The 24,853-nt window shown below is 48.0% G+C and overlaps 1 protein-coding gene across 5 annotated transcripts in view; it reads right to left on the reverse strand.

Annotated features, from left to right (window-relative positions):
* LOC123759292 (carbonyl reductase [NADPH] 3) overlaps positions 1-24,853 on the reverse strand; it is a 188,491-nt gene that overhangs the window by 70,258 nt on the left and 93,380 nt on the right. For all 5 annotated transcript variants that reach the window (XM_069334981.1, XM_069334980.1, XM_069334984.1 and 2 more), the window contains exons 3-4: positions 20,447-20,575; positions 13,289-13,420 (exon numbers count right to left, since the gene is read on the reverse strand). In XM_069334981.1, coding sequence (XP_069191082.1) covers positions 13,289-13,420; positions 20,447-20,575 — 261 coding nt within the window. The remainder of the gene's footprint in view (positions 1-13,288; positions 13,421-20,446; positions 20,576-24,853) is intronic.

Below are 24,853 nucleotides of genomic sequence, written 5' to 3' on the forward strand. Positions count from 1 at the left end.
GATCCCTGCCCCAGTTCTCAGGCTGGATATCAAAACCGCGAAAAAAACGCCGACCGGAGAGCGGGAGGGTGCCGGGGAGCCTCCGGGACTCACCCAGAAAATGGCGTTTCATTACATTCAAAGCTGGTTTTCTGGGGGGAGCCCCTACGGCTCCCCGGAGCTGCTTCACCAACGACTACCTAAGAAAACAAGGGGGACATACCTGGGAGGCGGTCGGTGAAACACACCTCAACACGAAGTCGAGACAACCCAAGGACCCCTCTGGAAAGCGGCAGGCACATCATTCGCCAGAAAAAGGAAGAACGGCTGCAGATGAAGAGACCTATGACCCCGACCACAGGAACCAAAAACCACTGCGCCTGAGAAGAGCATGAAGCTCTGCCACACGACCCCCAGAGGCCAATGCCAACATAAAAAGAGAGCCGAGGCAAAGCAAGCCTGAACCGAAGGAGCCACAACAACCAAGGAGAAGAAAAACAGGAGAGCACCCTGTCCAAAGACCAGAACGGCACAGGCAGTGCATGAGCAGGCCGGAGGTGAAACAACGCACGAGACAGCCTGCGAAACGGCGTAGAAGGAACATCGATACCGAAAGCTAGCAGCAGAAACCAAGGTGCCAGACCCAGGAACGGCCCCAAGCGCCTCTACATCCTCCGCAAGCCAATCCTATGACAGCCCCAGGAGGGAAAAGAAAATGCAGGACCAAAACCAAAATGCCACAAGCGTGCAAGTCCACCGCCACAAGTGCAGCCGACAGGGAAGGAACCCGCATAAGGAGCCGCCCCACACAACATCCCGCAGAAGGGCAGGAACAAAAAGAACTCATTAAGAGGAGCAAAATCGCCCCCAGGAAAACGAGTAGCGCCGAGACAGCGCTAAGAGAAGAGAAACGAACAAAAGAACAAGGCCAAACACCCAGAAGCTGCCTGGAATAGGACCCACAAGCCCTAGAAAGGACCGGAGGGAAGCTCAACCGAATGACGACAGACGTACCAGAAAACGGGAAGGAGCAAAACCGTCCCGAACCTTCGAGAACAAAAAGAAGCAAACACAAAGGACGAAGGCACAAAAACCCCCTCGCATCCGAGACCAAAAGTCATGCAGAAACCCCAAGAAGAGGGGGACATGATGGAGAAGGCCCGTCCGGGAAAAAAGGGGCGAAGACGGTAGAAAAGCACCCACCGACAGGACGAAAGGAACGGGCACAATGGACAAGGAAACCGAGCCCAGGGAGGGGCCGACGCCCACAAAGCACATGCGGAGAGGGGGAACGAAAAAACCCCACACCACAAAACCGCAAGCCCTGCCCAGAGGGGTAGAAATACCCCGGCGGGGACCAACGGGGCCTGAGGCCCCTCACGTTAGCCCCACCCCAGCCCTGGGAACCCACCCCGCAGGCCCCGGGGCCGAGCTGTCCCCCCAAAGCCCCAGCGTCAAGAAAACCCCCAGGGCAGCCATAAAAAACACTAAGGAAGGGAGCCCACTAGGCTCTGGAACTTGAACCGAAACCGAAGGATAGGCGAGGGGCGAGACGAAGACCCCAAGCTCATCCCCAGCCAGCACAACGAGGCGAGGACAATGAGGACAGGACAGAGAATCCAAGGAACATGGAAAAACCAGGCCCAGCACAGCAAGACTGGCAAGGATGGAGGGCCCCAGAAGGAGCACGGAAGGGCCGAACAAAATGCCACAACCAACCCCGACACGCAGCTGCAGTACCAAAACCGCAGCAAAACGTCACCACACTCCCCGAGTAAGCGACAGAGAAGATAAAGATAAATCGGAACACGAGTGGCACACAAGGGGACACAGGTGGAAACCGAGCACCCAACTGAGCCACAGGGACGGTAGAAGAAACGTGTGCAGTGTAACAGGCAATCGAAGGAACACATTAGGCAGCCCAACTTGGGCTGTCCCCATACACAGCCCCAAGAGCAGAGACGAGAGCGCCCATGAAGCACAGAATCCGCTCGACAGGCGAACAACAGGGGAGAGGCAGAACCAAAGAGCCAGAACCCAATCCTGCAAGCACAAGGAGGCGAGCACAAAACACCCTCGACACAGGAAAACGTACCACCGAACAGGCACCCCCACTGTTGCACCGTGGAACAAGGTGGAGGCGGGGCCCCGAACTCAAGCAAGGTTAGACAAGCATAGGAGAGGGGCAGGAGGAATACAGGCAGGAGCCGTCTCAGAAGGGCCAAGAAGCCACCCGGAGACACCCGTGAACCGAGGAAGGAATCAGGTGGAGTGAACAAGAGCTGCCCTGTATGGGCTAATAGCCCTGCAGTAGGCACCTCGGGTGGTACGGTCCACGTTCTCAAGTATGTATGTACATCCATTCCTACTTCCAAAAACAAAAACAGCGTCAGGACGAAGGAGACGCCAAACCACACCAACTCACCTACAGAACATAGGCACTGTAGGGCCATGACGCAAGCCTATGAGTCCGTAGCCGCCAGAGGCGGCAAGGGCGCCCATGCTGGAGAGGAGGAGGGGAGCAGTGAAGGAGGCTCCCCACCCTAGAATGCAGGAAAAAACCTCGTGACTTCACCACAGCGGCATTCCAGAACACCCCCAAAGCAACGGGGCACAGATTGGATTAAGAAAAGAGCGAGAGGCGAAGCCCCCTGAGAGAAAATGGATGCAGAACAACACGTGTGCACACCGCCCGGAACCAAAACAAACTCCCATGGCACATGCGCAGGACGCGAAAGAGAAGTAGCCCAACAAGGCGAGAAGCAGCCCAACTGGCGACAAGCAGCCCAACCGGCGACAAGGAGCCCAACCGGCGACAAGCACCCCAACCGGCGACAAGGAGCCCAACCGGCGACAAGGAGCCCAACCGGCGACAAGGAGCCCAACCGGCGACAAGGAGCCCAACCGGCGACAAGGAGCCCAACCGGCGACAAGGAGCCCAACCGGCGACAAGGAGCCCAACCGGCGACAAGGAGCCCAACCGGCGACAAGGAGCCCAACCGGCGACAAGGAGCCCAACCGGCGACAAGGAGCCCAACCGGCGACAAGGAGCCCAACCGGCGACAAGGAGCCCAAACCGGCGACAAGGAGCCCAAACCGGCGACAAGGAGCCCAAACCGCTACAAAGGAGCACAAACGGCTACAAGGAGCCCAAACGGCTACAAGGAACCAGTATGGAGGCAAACTCCAGGACACGCAGGAGGTAAGCCGCAAAGGCCAACCGCACCGCAGGCGAAGAGATGCTGGTAGCCGAAAACCTCCGGAAGATGGAACCGAAAAACCACAGGGACACAGAACCGAACCCAGGGAGGAGGAGAACCCAAGCCCAAATCGTACGCAGAGGGGGGAAAGAAAACCCCACTCCTCGCAACAGTAAGCCCCACTCAGAAGGACAGAAATCCAGGCGGGGCGCAATGGAGCCCAAGGCCCCCAAGGCCGCTCCTCCCCAACCTCAGGAGCCTCTACACCAGATCCCTGGGCCGAGTCAACCTCCAAAGCCCCGGCCCCACAAGAAAAAGCCGGGGCAGCCGAGAGAGCTAGAAGAGAAGGGGCCCACTGGTCAGACCCCGGAGCATCGGCCGGAGGAACAGACTCGAATGCCTCTGCAGCTACCCCAGATGGGGCAACCCCCGAAACTGCCAAAGTCTCAGAACCTCTAACCCCACCCCGACCCCAAAGCCTGCAGATGCGTAGGGGCCGGAAGCAGGATGGGGAAAAACAAGGGGGCGTGGAAGGAACCAAGGCCGAAGCGCCCAAAACCCCCAAGTCTGGGTCCATACACAAAGCGGGGCAGCATCAGGGCGTCCGGGGAAGCGACAAACCAGAGCGCGTGGCAAAAACCTACCTTGCAACGCATGAGCTGCCTACACCCACGGGAATTCATCAGCAGACTGGGTGGATGGAGTCACGAACAAGCAACAAAGCTCGCAGGACTCAGGGTCAAATGTGTCACCGACCCAACAGGCAGCGTGACGGAGGCAAAAACAAGGAGAGTCACCCCGAGACAAAGGGACAGAGCAACCCTCAACTCGCACAAAGCGAGAGGGGACGCAAGGGTCTCCACTATCGGACCCGAGAGCCCCCAGGGGGTTTCCCAGGGCCCCTAGACTGGGTCTGCTAAGGGTTATCCCAGGCAGGGCACTGCTAACCGGCGCCCCAAACTACCAAGAAAACTGCTAAAGCTGAACCCACGGGACGTGTCCACCCATGAGGGCGAAGCAGGGGTGGCCGCCACACAAACGAACCTAATATAAGGGGGGGGGGGGGGACAGAAGGCAGACCCCCATACCAGGCAAAAACAAATATAAAAGAAAAACCACACAAGTGGACAACGTACCCAGAGGGAACAGAGCCGGCCGCTGTCATAGGTGAAAACTAGCTACGCAGTTCCCTGCGCCCCACCAGTGCCATAACTACCACTTACCCCAAGGCAAACAAGGGAGGAAAACCCCCCACACTCAGGGCGGCCAAACGTCAAGCAGCGAAAAGCCAACAGAGGTAGACCCAAGGTGACTTGTGGAAGGCAACCCCAAGCCCCAAGGGCGGTACTTACAGGGCACTCAGGGAAGGTGACCCTAAGAACATGCAGCCCGAGTACCTGAGAATACTACTCCCAGCTCACACGACCACTGTAAGAGCAGCACTGCAAACAAGTCACAGCACTGAGACAAGACCGAAGCTGGAGCCACACGACCATGCACTATCCCATCAGCCGAGGAACTGGGGCGGGGATCGCCGGCGCGGGGGTCTGGGGCTCCCCCTTCCCCCTCCCGGGGAGGGGAGAGTTGCGTAGACATGCGGCGTGGCTCGTGTGACGTCATGCTTATTAGTTCGTTTTCCTGGGGGAGTTCTGTCCACTCGTTTGTCGATTTTTGTTGTTAACCAGAATAGGGGTTTGTTTTGTGGCGCTTACCCTTCTGGGTGCCTGTCCCGGTCGATGGCAGATATAGAATGCTCCAAATCACATGTGCTATTCTATGAGCCATTGCTCCCCGTGCCTCTCTGAGGGGGCCAGGTTCTGGCTCGTGGTCCCCGGTAGGCCTAGAACTCCACCCACATCGACTGATGCAAAATAGTTAGGGTATCCATATCAGCCATGGATAGCTCCGGGGAGCTGTAGGGGCTCCCCCCATTAAAGTATTCCTCCAGAGGGATATGATGAGGGAGGAGAGCCATGGCGGCAGAAGCAAGGAAGAGGCGCAGGGCAAGAGGGGAAAACCAGGAACTCACAGCTCCCAACACATCATCCCCAGAGGTGAGGGGGGAACTCACAACCAGCTACCCAGTAACACCAGAGGGGAGGGCAACCACACCACCCTCTTCTGCATAGAAAACCACCCCTACCTCAAACCCTCCCTGCCCCCACTCAAATGCTCAACCAAATCTCCCTTCCCCCCACACTCCATTCCCACCCTGCTACCCCTCCCCTTCTCCTGCCATGTCCCCCCTCCCCCCTTATCCTTCCAGTCCTCCCTCCCCCTTCATCCCATACCCTCCCTGTCCCCCCCCCCCCATTCACTTGACCCCCTGCCCCTCACCCCAGTATCCTCTGAGACCCTGTTATCCACCTCACAATTCCTCACACCCATGGAACAGCTTCCCCCATCAGCAGAACACTCACCAAGGAGGTGATTTGAGAAGGGACAGAAGAAAGTGAGCCTCAGGGCAATGTACACTAACATAGATGGAATTACAAATAAAGCAAATGAGCTTAGAGAATGGGTACTAGAAGAAAATCCAGACATAATAGCACTCACAGAAACAAAGCTAACAAAAACCATAACAAATGCAGTGTTCCCACAGGAATATTGTGTTATGAGGAAAGAGAGAGAAGGAAGAGGAAGAGGTGGTGTAGCTCTGCTGGTGAGAAAGGGCTGGGACTTTGAGGAGATGGTTATTCAGGGCTGTGAGGGTTTCAGTGACTATATAGCAGGTACCATAACTGAAGGACAAAAAATTATAGTCGTAGTCATATATAATCCACCACCAAATGACAGAAGACCCAGACAGGAATATGATAGAAACAACATGGCCACCATTAACATAATATTGACAGCAGCTTCTGTTGCCAGCAGGAATGGATCTGGACTACTAATCATGGGAGACTTCAACCACGGGAAAATAGACTGGGAGAACAGGGATCCGCATGGAGGACCAGAAACATGGAGAGCTAAGCTGCTGGATGGGGGCAACAAGACACTTTCTAAGCCAGCATATCAAGGAACCAACAAGAATGAGAGGAGAAGATGAACCAGCCATGCTCGATCTGATATTTACCCTAAATGAGTGGGATATAAGGGAAGTTAAGATGGAAGCACTCTTGGGAATGAGTGACCACAGTGTATTAAACTTTGAGTACCTAGTAGAGCTAGGAATTATATCCCCCAAAAAAGAACTAAGAAACAAAAGGTTGGCTTACTGAAAGGGGAAATATGAGGAGATGAGACGTTTCCGAAGGGAAATACCTTGGGACAATGACCTCAGAGATAAGTCTGTACAAGATATGATGGACTATGTCACCAAAAAAGTGTCAGGAGGCAGTAAACAGGTTCATCCCGTCCCAAAGGAAAAAATCCGAGAGGCAAAAGAAGAATCCATGGTATAATAGAGCATGTATGGAAGCAAAGGGACTGAACACAAGGGCGTGGAGGAACTTCCGGAATAACAGAACACCAGAAAGCAGAGAGAGATATCAGAGAACCAGGAATGATTATGTTAGGGTGAGAAGAGAAGCAGAGAAAAATTATGAAAATGATATAGATAACAAAGCCAAGACTGAACCAAAGCTACTCCATAGTCACATCAGGAAGAAAGCAAGTCAAAGAATAGGTAATGAAACTTAAAACAGGTGAGGACAGGTATACAGAGAATGACAAAGAGGTGTGTGAAGAACTCAACAAGAGGTCCAGGTGGTCTTCACAATAGAACAAGGTGTAGTCACTGTACTAGGAGAAAGGGAAGTAAACTAAGCGGCCTTGGAAGGGTTCGAAATTACGAGTGAGGAGGTCAAGAGACACCTGCTGGATCTGGATGTTAGAAAGGCTGTTGGTCCAGATGGGATCTCACCATGGGTACTGAGAGTGTGTGCAGAGGCACTTTGGTTGCCACTCTTCATAGTGTATAGTAGGTCACTGGAGACGAGAGACCTACCAGAAATATGGAAGACAGCGAATGTGGTCCCAATATACAAAAAGGGCGACAGGCAAGAGGAACTGAACTACAGGCCAGTGTCCTTGACATGTATACCATGCAAGGTGATGGAGAAGATCGTGAGAAAAAACCTAGTAACACATCTGGAGAGAAGGGACTTTGTGACAAATCGACAACATGGATTCAGGGAGGGTAAATCTTGCCTGACTGGCTTAATAGAATTCTACGACCAGGTGACAAAGATTAAGCAAGAAAGAGAAGGCTGGGCGGACTGCATTTTTTTGGATTGTCGGAAAGCCTTTGACACAGTACCGCATAAGAGGCTGGTACATAAGCTGGAGAGACAGGCAGGTGTAGCTCTGTCGTAGGTGCTCCAGTGGATAAGGGAGTACCTAAGCAATAGGAAGCAGAGAATTACAGTGAGGGGCGAGACCTCGGATTGGCGTGAAGTCATCAGTGGAGTCCCACAGGGACTCCACTGATGACTCGGTCATCATCTTGTACTCGGTCCTATCTTGTCTCGGTCCTCGGTACTCGGTCCTATCTTGTCTCTGATATATGTAAATGATCTCCCGGAGGGTATAGATTCATTTCTCTCAATGTTTGCTGACGATGCCAAGATTATGAGAAGGATTAAGACAGAGGAGGACTGCTTGAGGCTTCAAGAAGACCTAGACAAGCTGAAGGAATGGTTGAATAAATGGTTGTTAGAGTTTAACCCAAGCAAATGTAATGTAATGAAGAAAGGCATAGGGAGCAGGAGGCCAGATACTAGGTATCATCTGGGAGATGAAATTATGCATGAGTCAAGAGAGAGAAAAAGACTTGACATCATGCCAGACCTGTCCCCTGCAGCCCATATCAAGAGGATAACATCAGCAGCATATGCCAGGCTGGCCAACATAAGAATGGCATTCAGAAACTTGTGTAAGGAATCATTCAGAACTTTGTATACCACATATGTCAGGCCAATCCTGGAGTATGCAGCCCCAGCATGGAGTCCATATCAAGTCAAGGATAAGACCAAACTGGAAAAGGTTCAAAGGTTTGCCACCAGACTAGTACCCGAGCTGAAAGGTATGAGCTACGAGGAGAGACTACAGGAAATAAACCTCACTTTGCTGGAAGACAGAGGAGTTAAAGGGACATCACCTCCACATTAAAAATTCTCAAGGGAATTGATAGAGTAGATAAAGACAGGCTATTTAACACAAGGGGGCACACACACTAGGGGACAGGTGGAAACTGAGTGCCCAAATGAGCCACAGAGATATTAGAAAGAACTTTTTTAGTGTCAGAGTGGTTGACAAACAGAATACATTAGGAAGTGATGTGGTGGAGGCTGAATCCATACACAGTTTCAAGTGTAGATATGATAGAGTCCAATAGGCTCAAGAACCTGTACACCTGTTAATTGATGGTTGAGAGGCGGGACCAAAGAGCCAGAGCTCAACCCCCGCAAGCACAATTAGGCGAGTACACGTGGACATTCTTGTATCAACACATAAAGCAGGCCACAATGTTAATAATTAATGTTAATAAATGTCATGTTATGGAATGTGGAATAGGAGAACATAGACCCCACACAACCTATATATTATGTGAGAAATCTTTAAAGAATTCTGATAAAGAAAGAGATCTAGGAGTGGTTCTAGATAGAAAACTATCACCTGAGGACCACATAAAGAATATTGTGCAAGGAGCCTATGCTATGCTTTCTAACTTCAGAATTGCATTTAAATACATGGATGGCGATATACTAAAGAAATTGTTCATGACTTTTGTTAGGCCAAAGCTAGAATATGCAGCTGTTGTGTGGTGCCCATATCTTAAGAAGCACATCAACAAACTGGAAAAGGTGCAAAGACATGCTACTAAGTGGCTCCCAGAACTGAAGGGCAAGAGCTACGAGGAGAGGTTAGAAGCATTAAATATGCCAAAACTAGAAGACAGAAGAAAAAGAGGTGATATGATCACTACATACAAAATAGTAACAGGAATTGATAAAATCGACAGGGAAGACTTCCTGAGACCTGGAATTTCAAGAACAAGAGGTCATAGATTTAAACTAGCTAACCACAGATGCCGAAGAAATATAAGAAAATTCACCTTCGCAAATAGAGTGGTAGACGGTTGGAACAAGTTAAGTGAGAAGGTGGTGGAGGCCAAGACCGTCAGTAGTTTCAAAGCGTTATATGACAAAGAGTGCTGGGAAGACGGGACACCACGAGCGTAGCTCTCATCCTGTAACTACACTTAGGTAATTACACTTAGGTAATTACAAGAATGAGGGAAGGAAATGTACCGTCAGTACTGGATCTGGTATTCACCAGGAAAGAAGAAATATTTGACATCCGGTACCTTCTTCCCTTGGGAAAGAGTGATCACGTCCTGTTAGACATTAAATATGCTTTAAGATATCATCTAGAAGAAAATGGGGACATTGAAACAGATGATAAACTCGATTTAAGAAGAGGTCACTATGGGGAACTTCGTAAAAATTTTAATGAGTGTAATTGGACAGACTTGTTGCTAGGCAGGGAAGTAAATGAAATGTATGCCAAATTTTGCAAAATATATGAAGGCACATAAACATTCATACCAAAACAGAGATGCAGGGCCAGAAAACAGGATTGGTTCAACAGAAATTGCGAGAGGGCCAGAGACCAAAAGACACACAAATGGAATCAGTATAGGAAGAGGCCAAACCCCCCAAACATACCAGTGATACAAACATGTGAGAAACTACTATACGGCAGTAAGGAGAGAGGCAGCAAGAAATTTTGAAAAAGGGATAGCGGATAATTGTAAAACAGAACCGGGCCTATTCCACAAGTTCATAAACAACAAATTGCAGGTAAAGGATAATATCCAGAGGTTGAAAATGGGAAACAGATTCACAGAAAATGAAAAGGAAATGTGTGAAACATTAAACGAAAAGTTCCAAAGTGTGTTTTCACAAAATGAAATCTTCAGAGAACCAGTCACAATAAGAATTCCAGAGAACAACACAGAGTGTATAGGTGTCTAGAGATGAAGTGGAAAATATGCAAAAGGAGCTCAGTAAGAACAAAGCAGCTGGCCCAGATGGAGTTTCACCATGGGTTCTGAAAGAATGTGCATCTGAGCTCAGCATTCCAATTCACCTGATCTTTCAGGTATCCCTGAGTACAGGAGTTGTGGCAGACATGTGAAACAGGCTAACATAGTTCTAATCTACATAAGTGGCAGCAGGGAAGACCCCCTCAATTATAGACCTGTATCATTGACAAGTGTAATAGTGAAAGTATTGGAAAAACTAATCAAAACTAAATAGGTAGAACACCTGGAGAGAAATGATATAATATCAGAGACAGTATGGTTTTCAATCTGAGAGATCCTGTGTAATGAATTTACTCAGTTTCTATGATCGAGCCACAGAGATTTTACAGGAAAGAGTTGATTGGGTTGACTGCATCTATCTGGACCTAAAAAAGGCTTTCGACAGAGTTCCACATAAGAGGTTTTTCTGGAAACTGGAAAATATTGGAGGGGTGACAGGTAAGCTTCTAACACAGATGAAAAATTTTCTGACTGGTAGAAAAATGAAGGCAGTGATCAGAGGCAATGTATCGGACTGGAGAAACGTCACAAGTGGAGTACCACAGGGTTCAGTTCTTGCACCAGTGATGAATATTGTCTACACAAATGATCTACCAGTTGGTATACAGAATTATATGAACATGTTTGCTGATGATGCTAAGATAATAGGAAGGATAAGAAACTTAGATGATTGTCATGCCCACCCTTCAAGATGACCTGGACAAAACAAGTATCTGGGGCACCACTTGGCAAATGGAATTTAATGTTCATAAATGCCATGTTACGGAATGTGTAATAGGAGAACATAGACCCCACACAACTTATAAATTATGTGAGAAATCTTTCAAGAATTTTGATAAAGAAAGAGATCTAGGGGGTGGTTCTAGATAGGAAGCTATCACCTGAGGACCACATAACAGTGTGTGAGGAGCCTATGCCACGCTTTCTAACTTCAGAATTGCTTTTAAAAACATGGATGGCGAATTACTAAAGAAATTGTTCACGATATTTGTTAGGCCAAAACTAGAATATGCAGTGGTTGTGTGGTGCCCTAGAGAAGCACATCAACAAACTGGAAAAGGTGCAAAGACATGCTACTAAGTGGCTCCCAGAACTGAAGGGCAAGAGCTCCGAGGAGAGGCTAGAGGCATTAAATATGCCTAAACAAAAAGACAGAAGAAAACGAGGTGATATCATCACTATGTACAAAATAGTAACAGGAATTGACAAAATTGATAGGGAAGATTTCCTGAGAGCTGGAACTTTAAGAACAAGAGGTCATAGATAAATGAATTAAGTAAAGATGCTGAAGAAATGTAAGAAAATTCACTTTCGCAAACAGAGTGGTAAATGGTTGGAACAAGTTAGGTGAGAAGGTGGTGGAGGCCAAAACCGTCAGTAGTTTCAAAGCGTTATATGACAAAGAGTGCTGGGTAGACAGGACACTACCAGCGTAACTCTCACTCTGTAACTACACTTAGGTAATTACACCCTAAAGAACATGAAACCATACTTGTCTCCCCACCAAGGACCCTAATGCAGTCCTAGAAACACACAGCTTGTGGCATGCCAAACAACCACCTGTGCACCATAAGGAAGAATATTGACACCTCCAAACTTGAGCCACACTGTATCTGTTAACTACCTATCAAGAATCGATACCTGAACTCACCAGGGTAGGTAACCCTGACAGTTAGGGGTAACACCTGTGAGTATCTCGAAAAGCCAGCCCCAAGTCATGAAGCTTTGATAAGCAATTAAACTTAAATCCACACATATAAACACAAATAAACACTTGCACATGAAACAGATACCTAAAAAGGACAGAGTCCAAAAGATGGTCTCCACTTATCAACATTCAACTGTACAGAAAAGTTTAAAGAAAATAATTAACACTTTCGCGCTCTCCGCAAAGGTCACTCAGCCAACCGAATGTGCGCGCTGCGTTTTTATCGCTTAAGCGTAAAAACAAAAATGTGTATACTCTTTTTACTCTTCTGACCTTAGTTCTCATGCTACGTATTTCATTTTGGTACCAACGAGTTCGCAATAAAATTCTCTAGAAGAACATTGGTAAAATAAGTCACGAAACATATAGGGATACCAGCACCAAATAAATAACTACGTATATGACTCGCTGTGAGCGCCCATCAGCAACAAAATGTTTTTACTCTTGGGATTGTAATCACCTCCACACTTGTTCTACAGCGGTAATTTTGGTATCAATGGACTCGCAATGAAATTCCCAACACGGTGATATGAATATAAGCGTAGAATAATGATGCAGCCCGCCCGCAAGAGTGTGGGAAGTGGTGAAATTGTTACCCGGTATCGGTGACGGGACGACGCACGGCGCTTTGAAAGTTTATACTTATTTCACTCTCATGACATTAATTTTCTATGTACGTCATTCATTTTTATGTCAATGTGTTCGCAATAGAATGTTCTATGTGCCCATAGGTAAAAAATATCAACAAAGCGTAAGTTAGAATAGCGACAAATATAAAACAACGCTGGAACATATCAGTGAGCGTCAAACACACACGAAATATTTTTACTTTTGTTATGTTTGTCAAGATTATACTTGTTGCACACAGTTATTTTTGGTTGTATATTGATCGGAATAAAATTCCCTAAACAGACATATGCTTCTAATACATGATATGGGGGAAGAATTACCAGTATAAACGGCTAAAGTCACTCACCTGCAACCCGCTTGGGACAAAATACCATTTGATCGAAGTTATCCACACCTTTCATGAACTTATTGTACCATGCAGCCTAGTGGTGAGAAAGAGAGCCTCATAGCGCGCATTTTGAAACAAACCCAAAGTAAATCGGATAAAAATTGAATTTTATACAAATATTTTAAAAGTAGACATAACTTTATGTCCACTATGCGTTTACGTTAGACGAAACCGAACGCGCCGGCGCGTCCAGATAGCGCGAAAGTGTTAAGATATACAGAACCATTTTTTTGTAATGTAACATTCGTAAAAGTTTTTCTTCCTTTGGGCGAAACTGAAAGAAGTACTTTATAAAACAAAAATACTAACTTTTCTATTTTACTGATACAAACCTTATATGCCATTCCTGCATTGTTGACAAGCACATCTAAACCACCATATGTCTTCTTGACGTAATCAGCAAATGCAGCAATACTTTCAGAAGCATCAATATCAAGCTGATGGAAGCGAGCACTCAGTCCTAACTGAAAATCACAAGTTAAAAAATCAGCATTGAAAGTAATGAAACACCATTTTCTGGGCGAAACCCAGAGGCTCCCCGAAGCAATCTGGGCTGATATGAATGTATTAGACTCTGGCCACCTCAGAGAAGCACGAGGAGCAATAGCCTATAGAAACCCCCCCATGTGGTTGGAAGCATTCTATGTCTGTCATCAACTGGGTCAGTAACACAGAAAGGTAGGGCCCCCCAAAACAAAACCTATCTAGTTAAAAAAAATTGCTACTGAAAGTCGAACTAGTGGACAGAACTCCCCAAACGAAAAATGAGCAAACGAGCATGAAGTCACCACTGTCACCTCGCCGCCGTCTGCGCAGCTCCCATCACACCGGAAGGGGTAAGGAGGAGCCCCAGACCCCCCACGCCAGCTATCCAAACCGTCAGTTCTGAGGCTGAATGTCAAAACACGCAAAAGACCGCCAACTGCAGGGAGGGAGGGTTGCCAGGGAACCTCCGGGCCTCACCCACAAAATGGTGCTTCATTACATTCAATGCTGGTTTTCTGGGGGAACCCTTTTGGCTCCTTAGAGCTACTTACCAAGAGAGAAAAGAAGAGGTACTTACCCAGGAGGCGGTCGCCACGTGCTCCTCAACTCGAAGTCGAGACAATTGGGTGCAACAGCCAACGCAAAACGACAAACGCCCGACTAGGGCCAGGAACACTGACAAGGTAGTGAGCGACCAGGATCCTGTTCGACCTCCAAAAACCCAGTGCCCGAATGACAGCCAAAGACATGTTACCAAAGATAGAAGCCACAGTAGCAAACTTACGGATGTCATGGGCACGAGGATAGACAGCAGGCTGGCTAGACCGAATAACCCTCTGGACGACCTGGGAGACCCAAACCCTGGAACAAGGAAACAGACCCAGAAACTGGGTCTATCCAAAGCACATCCCTGTCCACCGAGGCCATGACACACAGGAAACGGCGAAGAACCGCAACCAGACACAACACATGACACGGCCCCTGGCCAAACCAACGAAGCATGAACAACCCAAGGACCCCTTCTGGAGAGCAGCAGTCTCATTCTTCGCCAGAAGAGGAGGAGATGGCTGCAACTGAACAAACCTATTACCAGGACCAAAAAAGCAGGAACCTTTGTGCCAGAGACGAGCATGAAGCTCCCCAACCCGACTCCCAAAACCCAATGCCAACAAGAAAACAGCCTTCGCAAAACAATCTTGAACCGAAGGGGCCACAACAAACCGAGGAAAAGAGACCATCTGGTCCAATGACCATGGCAGTTCAGTGGCGCATGAGCTGGCTGGAGGTGAAACAACTTACGAGATAGCTTGCAGAATGGAGCCGAAGTAACATCCACCCCAAACGCAAGCTGAAGCGGCTCTGCCAGTGCCGCACGATATCAGGCGACAGTATTCGGCATAAGATGATGGTCCTGAAATAACCAGGAAAAAAGGACAAGACAACCTGATCAGAAATAGAAGAGAACCTACAGAGGGACAAGAAATAAATGAAGGATCACCAGGAAGCTTCATACTGCCACCTTGACGAAGCATGCAGTTGCGACACCATCAACGAAGACTTGAAGGCTTCAGGAGAAGATCGAACCAGCTACGTAACTGACTGGCCCGATCTGCTGAAAGAAGCAGAGCCACAGGAAGTCCCCCGGGGTTAGGACACCGAGCAATCAGCACCTGAAACCAAGGCTGGGCTGGCCACCAAGGGGCCAACAGGATTACTCTCCCTTGTGTAGTCTCCAAGCGAGCTGGGACCTGGTGCAACAGCAAAACCACGGGAAAGAGGTACAGATAAAACCCACCTATACCAGTCCTTCCTGAAGGCATTGACCCCAGGACAGGAGATGTCTCAAACATGCCAACGCGAAGAGGGCCACCTCCAGGAGCCCGTACGTCTGGCAGAGAAAATGTAACGAGTCGGCGTCGACCATTTATTCCGTGGACAGGGGAATGAACCGAGATAGGCCGTTCACCAGGACGTCGGACAACCCCCGAACGTGAACGTCCAGGAGAGCCCAACCTTAAGAACTCATTAGACAAGCCCTAAAGAGCCAAGGACCATATTGAATCACTGCAGTTCAGGCAATGAGCCATCGGGGAACATTCCGAATGGAGCCTGATCATCGATCCGCGAGCAACCAAACCCTCCAAAGCAACATCCACACAGCCGCGAACTCCCGCACCGTGCTATGGGCCCGACGTAAGGACGAACTCCACCGCCCCTGGGGGGTCAGAAAGCCCCAGCCCAGAGACAACGCATCCATAAACACATTGAGTGAGGGCACGGGTAGGCGCCAAGACACTGAACCCTGAAAACCCAAAGAGGAAGCCGGCAACGCAACAGCCGATTTAAGGCCCCTGGAGATCGAACCCAGCGATCACGAGAAAGGCGGAAGGGACATCCCCGAAAGAACCAGAACAGCCGGCGAAGCTAAACCTGCCCCGGTGGGTAGACCATCACGGCAAAGTTCCGACTCCCACACAAACCCTTGAGAAACTGCCTCATGACCCGGGAGCCGCCCAGAAACAGATGAAGGTGAAACCACAGCTACAGCAGTGCCTCTGAAGGGAGAGAAAAAAAAGCGGTTTGAGAGTCCCAAACAAGACCCAGTCAAGATCGAATCTGAGAAGGAACCAGATGGGACTTCCACTAGTTCACCAGGAACCCAAACCCGGCAAACTGGGAAAGAACCAAATCTCTAGTGAGCAGACTGGCTGGGAATCCACACCAGCCAGTCGTCGAGGTAGGCCAGAACCCGAACACCTAAGAGATGTAGATGGGCCACCACGACCCTGGTAAGGCATGTGAACACGCGAGATGCCAGATTCAAGCTGAAAGGAAAGCAATGAAAGCAGTAAGCCTGATTCCCCATAATAAAACCGAGCCCGTTCCTGAACCCCGGGATGAATCAGGACATGCCAATACGTGTCACAGAGGTCCAGGGACATCATTCAAGCGCCCAGCTCCAAGAGAAGACAGACCTGGGACAGAGTAGTCATCCGAAAGGAGGGGCAATAGATCCAGAGGTTTAGATGAGACAAGTCCAGTATGAACCGCAGGTCTGCGCAGTCCTGTTTCGGAACATGAAATAGGCGGGAAATTCACTTGAGGGAGGAGGACATTTTGATCACACCCAAGCGAACCCACTACAAGATGACCTGATAAAGCGCATGAGAGGAGGCCTGCCCTGCAAGCCCTGCCAGCCCGAACCCCAAAAAGAGGGAGGGGACACCCAAAGCCACCACAGGCCACAAGAAACGACCTGAAATGCCCACAAATTGTGAGACCTGGCGTGGGCGAACAGAGCGAGCCTCACCTCTATCGCCCCGTAAATGGGACGAACTGTGAAAGGGCCGATGCCCCTTACACAAAGCCGACCTACAAGCAGAGCCATCACCATGCCGACCAGTCGTCACCGGTTCCGAAGGCTGCGCCAGCTCCAAAGCTGGCACCACCGGCCTATCTCAACGGGAGGAACCTCGAGCCCTGGCACGACCCTTCCAAGAAGACCCCCCCCCCCCATGGGCCACCCCGAAGAACCAACAAGTCTGACATGGGACGACAACTCGAAGTCGCCGCTTGCAGATACTACACCACCGCAGACTCTGCAAACAGCAAATAACAAAAAAGATGTAGAAAACCTAAGAGCCAGGGCCCAAACGGATTCCAAGAACTGAGCGAGCACCCCCTGCCGGCACGCGAGACAAGAAGCAAAGAACAGAGATACCGCCTCCAGCAGGATCGGCATAAACAGCTTCAACAGGGCAGCCAACGCCTGCACCGCTGAGATCAGTGCACCAAATCCAGGATCAGCCCTGAGTGCCTCCACGTCCTCCTCAAGTCAGCCCGAAAACAGCTCAACAAGAGAAAAGAAACGCAAGACCGAAGCCAAATGGCCACGGGCGCACAAATCCTCAGCAACCAGGGCAGCCGAATGGAAGGGAACCTGCACGTGTAGCCATACCAGGCCGACATCCCGCGGAAGGGCATAGGCAAACAAATACGCATTGAAACACTCAAACTCGTCTCCCAGGTAAACCTGAACAAACGTAAGAACCTCTTGCCACTCAAGTGTGAGGGACTGACAGAGTGTATGCCACAACCCCAACAAGAAGATAGGACTGTCTGCTAACCAGGACAATTCGAGACCCTCGTAACACACCCAGTAAAAAAAAAAAGAACCAAACTCAATAAGGGCAGGATCCATTATCGAGGCGTAATGCAGATCACATAGGACGTAAGCTGCAATGGTCTCATGCACCTCATGAGGCAGGATGCAGGAGGCCGAAAACCTCCAGAGGGAAGGAACAGAAGTACCCAAGGAACCCGGAACCCGGGGAGGGGTTGATGCCTTATCAAATTCATGCAAGGAGGAGGGCTAAGAAAACCCCACTCTCTGCAGCAACTAGCCCTGCTAAGAGGGTGCCAAAACCCAAGTGGGTTCAAATAGGGCCTAAGCCCCCCCAAAGTCAGCCCCTCCCCTGCCCCGGGAACCTCCACATCAGGACCCGGGGCCGAGCCATTCTTCAAACCCTTTGTCTCAAAAGAAAAATCAGAAGCCGTCGGAAAAACTGGAATGAAGGGGGGCCCACTGGTCAGACCCAGAAGCACCGGCTGGAGGAACAAGCTCGAATGCAACTCCAGATGGGGGCATCCCCTGAAACAACCCGAGTCTCACCACCAACTAAACCCTGCCCCGACACCGATACCCTCAGACGTTTCGGAGGAGGAAGCAAGGGGGGAACAGGACGAACAACAGCATGGGAATGACTACGGGGGGTGAGGACAAAACCAAAGTTGAGGCGACTGACACCCCCAAGTCCGAGTCCCGTAACCAAAACGGGGTATCCGGGTGAGCAAGCAACCTAGCGCGCTACATCAATCTAAAACTCACATGCAACGCCGAAGCTGCCTGCACCTGAATATCAATATAGTAGATTGGGTGAACTGGAGTACATGCAAGCAACATCATTCGCAGGACTATGGGTCGAAGGGTGTCACCGACTCAACAGGCAGCATGACGGAGGCACAACCAGTGATTGTCACCCTGAGACAAGGGGACAGAGCAACATTCAAACTTGCACGAAGCAAGATGGGACCCAGGGGGATGCATCCATTAGACCGCTAAGCCCCAGTGGGGTTTTCCAGGGCCCTTAAATGCTCTGCTAAGGGATGCCCAGGCAAGGTACTGCTAACTGGCGTCCCAAACTACCCAATGAACTGCTAAAAGTTGAACCCCCTGTACACACACACACACATTGGGAGCTACACCAATAGACGAAGTCCACCAAAAATATAATTAGATAAGGGTCTACAACACCAGCTGTAGAGCTGCACAGACGGCGGCGCGGTAACAGTTGTGACATCATGCCCATTTGCTCGCTTTTCATTTGGGAAGTTCTGTCCAATACTTCAGCTTTCGGTAGCAATTTTTAACCAGATAGGGGTTTGTTTTAGGGCGCCTACCTTTCTGGGTGCCTGACCCGGTTGATGGCAGACATAGAATGCTTCCAACCACATGGGGGGTTTCAATAGGCCATTGCTCCTCGTGCCTCTCCGAGGGGTCCCAAGTTCTGGCTCATAGTCCCCGGTAGGCCTTGAACTCCATTTGCCTTGACTGATGCCAGGGGTCTAATACTTTTGCATCAGCTCGGATAACTCTAGGGGGAGCCAAAGGGACCCCCCCCCCTCCCAAAAAAGTACCGTATTTGCCAGCGTAAAAGATGCACCATTGCATAGGACACACAACACCCCTATTTTACAAGGATATTTTGTGAATAAAAACTATTTTCGTATGTTTCATCATACATTCATTGAAAGATGTTTTAAAGTGGATTTTGTACCCCAACTCTTACCTCCTCTATGATCAACTGTGGAGTAGTTGTTTATATTTTGAGCAAGAGAATTGCTATATAGGATGTGAAACTTGTATTTTTGGATGTGATGTTTTATTGCTGCATCAGGCCAACAGGTTGGCACACCCGGCAGTGGCACACCATCACAGCGCTCTGGTGTTGTCATTCACGCAATGCAAATGGCTGACAGGCTAATGGAAGTTGAATATTCCTCTCAAATTTCAAGGATCATTTTTTTTTTTTTTTTTTGAGATATATACAAGAGTTGTTACATTCTTGTACAGCCACTAGTACGCGTAGCGTTTCGGGCAGGTCCCTGGAATACGATCCCCGCCGCGAAGAATCGTTTTTTCATCCAAGTACACATTTTACTGTTGCGTTAAACAGAGGCTACAGTTAAGGAATTGCGCCCAGTAAATCCTCCCCGGCCAAGATACGAACCCATGACATAGCGCTCGCGGAACGCCAGGCGAGTGTCTTACCACTACACCACGGAGACTGGTGGACTGGTGGACCGGAGACTTTTTCCTTTAGATAATGAATAAATGTGTCTTAAAAGTAATGCAGTCATTAAATAATGTATGCCATATCAGGTGTGGGTTATGTATACAGGGTAAGAAGAAGTGAGCTTCCTATATAACTGCTGACGTCTCATAAGTTTGCAAAACAGACAGTGATAATAAAATGTTAAAAACAAGCCAGGTTATTATCAACGATTTTTGTGCCTAGTAAACTTACCAGTATGCTCGTCTGGCTCCCTATCCTATGCCCCTCGGTCACCCATCTGTAATGCAGCCGCATTAGACGTAGGGCACTTTTTTGATACATTTAAAAATAATCACAGTGCATTTTATATGCTGGCAAATACAGTATATAGTCACCATAGTATTAAGTACTGCAGTCTGCTGTACTGGCCACAGAGGATGGAAATCCCTGAGCTCCAAATATATGAGTCACAGCTCTGTGCAAGGTAGAAGCTTGTGCATTTACTCTATTATCATTACATTTGAAAAAATATCTAATAAAATAACCGGAAATTAGATTCATTATTAATATACTGCAAATTATACTGTTGCTGCTACCAAACTTAATTCTTAATTCATGATTCGTGATAACAGAATAAAAATAGTTTAGCATAATTTCTATTGATATTACCTTGCTCAACTCCTTAACGGCAGCGTTCCCCCTTCCTTCATCACGAGCCGTCAGATAAACTATACCATCAAACTTGGCACACAGCTCTTTCACTATACCAAATCCAATGCCTTTGTTGGCCCCCGTCACCTGGTGAAAATATTACATCTTATTATAAAACATAATTTAACTAATGAATTAAAATTCCCATAGTCAGTTATTGTGATGTCACTTTCCCAACACTGACCAATGTATTGCACTCACCAAAATCTTGTTTGTAAATATAGCAAACAAATCAAAACTCCTGTGGGTATATCGGGCTTACATCCTGTTCTTCAGAACCCCCAGGAAATGGACACCATCTTGACAGAAGAAGTCTGCATTCCACCTGGCTGTGAGAACCTCAGTACTGAGAGCACAACCAAGGCTGGTGTATGCAGGAGAAGCTCATAGCACTGCAGTGCAGCTCAGGGCCCATCACCAAGCTGGTGGTGATTTATTCAATAATGATGAATAAATTATGTAGCTGTGATTATTTTGCAATGATAATGTCATAGATGATCCTGACCATGATAAAAACATGTGCACAGTTCAGATACCAGTGAACACAATGCTACTAATGATGTTCACAGCACAAGGCACACAGCCACAGCACTGAGCCATTGTTTCATGCATCTATGCATTATGAAACATCATCAAAGTCCTTTAGAAAATAATCTTGGGGAAAATTATTGCATTCAGAATTTCGTGATCAGGATTCTTATAATAACAGCATGTGCATGCTATATTGGAGGCATTTTGCCAAGTCAGCTGGCGTCGACATCCGACTAGCATGTTGACACTGAACCCAAGCTGTACTCGACTGTGCTCGCTGTACTCAAAATTATGGTGTGCATATTAGTGATTCAATTATTATGTTCATAAAACAATAAACAAATAGTTTTGCTGTTATTACACTATATACACTATATATATATACTATTGTTATGATCTCAGCCTACAGGAGAAATGAGTCTCCCCCCTTGAGAGTTATTCAGCAAGCCTGACCTAACCAGAAGGTCTAAGAAATATAGAGGTGATAACACATATGAAAATAGCTGGTTGGATATGATGAACAATTTAAGATTATGGGCAGTGAAGAAGAAAACAGATAAATGACTGGCTAGGAGATGTGGACATTTTGTTGGAGGCGTGAGGCTCGCTTCTGGAGGGCTTTGACCTCACTTGAGGCCAGACATCGCAGGGGGAAAGCCGCGCTCCGTTTGAGCTCCCATCAGAAAGGAACCCCTAGTGATATATCTCCAAGAGAAGAAAAGTGTGTAGACGTGCCAGCTGTAGAATCGAGCTGGGAACGTTGTGGTCTCAAGTCCTGGTCGACGAGGAGAGAATTAAGCCGCCCAGACACATTTTCGTGGGCTGTGGAATCGCCCTGACCAGGCTTCGTCAGAGGGAGGAGCGCCCTCGATCAGATAATCTGTGGTAAGCACGATATACGCCAGTTCATAGTGATTGCTTGTAGTTGGTCGTGTGCCCAGCGACAGTAGCGATGCTTATTTATAAGTTAGAAATGTTTTGGTAAGGCAGGAAGCCTAAAATAAGAGAGTGGAGAGGGAGGAACACGGAGCGACAGCCGTCTCCTCCGAGCGCTGGCAGGCAACTGAGGGAGCCCGGCTCCTGACGGCGGAGGACCCTCCTAGTGTGACTCTCACCCGCCAGGCGAGGTGGAGCATGGACCCGCCCAACGGGGGAGTCCACTCTCACTGTATGTAGAGGACAGATAGAGGTTTGAGGCAAACATATTGTGTGATTATTTTTGTTTGTGTTAGAGGGGAAACATTTTTATTGGAGTGTCGATAGGTTGCAGGTTTGTCTTTGAGGAAGAAGTTGCTGAGAACTTCGAAGCCAGCACAGATGAAGTAGTTGATGAGACTCCAAGGTAGTGGAGGAGAGGACCTCGAGCTGTGAGGAGAAGCAGTGAAGAGGAGTGTCACGTGCTTCTGTAGAGGTGGTGAAGCACCATAGTTGCTCGAGGAAACTTCATGGTATAGCAGCCAAGAGAGCTGTGGAGGAACCTAGCAGAAGGGTGAAGCACCGTAGTTGCGCAAGGAAACTTCATGGTAGCAGCCTGGAGGAACTGCAGAGGATCCTGGTAGTGAAGCCCGGAAGAACCTAAAGATATCAGGGTAGTGAACTTCCGGAGGTGGAAGGGAAGTTCTCGTGGATTACTTGTAGGGAGTTGATAGTGTTTGGTTGTCATTAGCGTGCAAGACGCAGTGAGAGGTGAGTGATTGTTTGCATTCTTATGTCAAGGAGTGTTTTATACTGAAGTTTAGAGTTACGATCGTAGGCTGGATTACCTACAGATGTATGTGTTCTAGGACTGATGGAGTGATCGATTGTTGATCATTGTTGTGTATGATGGAACATTTATACTGATATATGTTATTGCATTCACAGGCTGATTTTCTTTGTACACATTTATAGATACATATATTCTCTTGCTGATGGTGCAACAGTGTATGTAGACTTGATCAACTTGAGGAGGTTGATAGTATCAGGTGGTGAACCAGGAGATAGGATACCACTTGGTAAACTGATAATAGTTCTGATGGTGTTGGAGAGCAACCTGATTGTAATAGTATAGAGTATAGGATTCATTATTATTATATGTGTATATGTATTGTGTATGTGCTCTATCCAGTAAATGTATTCAAATTTGCTGGTATTTGACCTTGTCCTAGTGAGGCTTCCCATGAAATAGTACAGAAGGAGAGAGAGAGAGACAGAACCAAGAACCACTGCTGTGGACAGGGTAGAAGGTAATACTGTATCCCCGCGATTATCCGGGATTCAAACATCCAGAAAACGCCCTTATATGGCCAAAATCGTGATCGGATAAAGTTATCACAATATCTGGCCAAAATGGTCACAGGAACTGGATGAAAGATGGTTTGGCTGGATGAAAATTCGGCCATACCGTATTAATCCCGTCTGTGGCTCTAAACGCATGGTGGAGGGGGGGGTGGGGTTAGTGGGTGGTGTCGTGAGGGTGGGAGGGGTGTGTCGGGAGGGACCACCTGGGTACAGGAATTGCCATTAATTTTAGAACAGTTAATCATAGCCAAAAACAAATGAAATAAGTACTAATAATTATGTAATAACAAATAAATAAGTTTCCTAAAAGCAATGTGCACAGGCTGAAGTTTCCTTCAAAAATATTGAGTTTTTTCCTCCTGGCGGCCTACGTAATGTGCTATAGTTGCCCCACCCCAAGTGGACCCGTCCAACTCGGGTCAACCCATGTGCGTCCGTCCCTCGTGTTATACACAGTGCTGTAAATTGTTAAGAATTCTTAACTTCAAGATGTGTGGCATCAATCAAGAAGACAAACTCCAACAAGGTAAGTTGAGGTTTCTAGATGAATATTTAATAATTATATGTGGCAAGGCAATTCAAATTATGTTGTTTGTAGTATAAAAATAGTTGGAAATGGTCACTTTTGGACTCGTAGGTGATAAAGTACCATTATCCGAAAAATGTGATAATCCGGCTGGGGGTCCTTCCCATATAGTCCGGATGATCGAGTGGAGACAGTACTAATAAGTCAAAAGGGGATTGAGGAGATTATATCACATAAGGAGAGAGTGGGGAGTCACAGCGGCTCGAGTGGGTGTGTGCACATGACAACAAGGCTAAGTGTTGGAGCCGCATCAACTAAATGTGTGATGTTGAGCCCCTCTCCAAGAGCCAGAAGCGCCTAGTGTGATCTCCTAGCGAAGTATAAGCACTCTACCGAGTTGTGGGTTGGGTTGTCTGCAAAGGAGGAACGACGACAACACCACCACCAACACACAATCTATAATACTATATACTATATTACACTATATAAGTAACTGCATGTTTTGCTCACCGTAACGAACCACTAAGTTGGTATTGTGAGTCAAAATGCAACAAGGAATGACCGCCACACAACAGCCAGCCACTCGCTGCCACTCCCTCAAAACCTCACTCGCCCTCATTCTCCTCCCACAATACTGTTTTTGCATTTATTCACTATACACGGACGTTATATATAAGTACAGTGGTACCTCGCATAACGATTGCCCCAAAAGACGAATATTTTGGGTAACGAACGGCCCGATCGACGTCAAATCGTCCCGTATGACGAACGCTGGTTTGAGTAACGTCAACACCACATGGTGGGGTCGCGCTGCTTCTTGCACATTCTTAGACGCCTCCGACGATGCACATAAATTATGTTGTTCTTGTTTAAAGATGCTAATGATGCTGGGATATAAAAGGGTGACTGCTGAGATGTTGCAAAGCATTGACGTTTTTGTAGGAAAAAAGAAATGAAATGTCTGATATACAACAAATGTCAAAAAAGTTCGTTCGGTGTTCGGCAGGTAGGCTGCTCCATTATAACAA

The sequence above is a fragment of the Procambarus clarkii genome, chromosome 32 (genome assembly GCF_040958095.1).
Source record: "Procambarus clarkii isolate CNS0578487 chromosome 32, FALCON_Pclarkii_2.0, whole genome shotgun sequence".
NCBI lineage: Eukaryota > Metazoa > Arthropoda > Malacostraca > Decapoda > Cambaridae > Procambarus > Procambarus clarkii.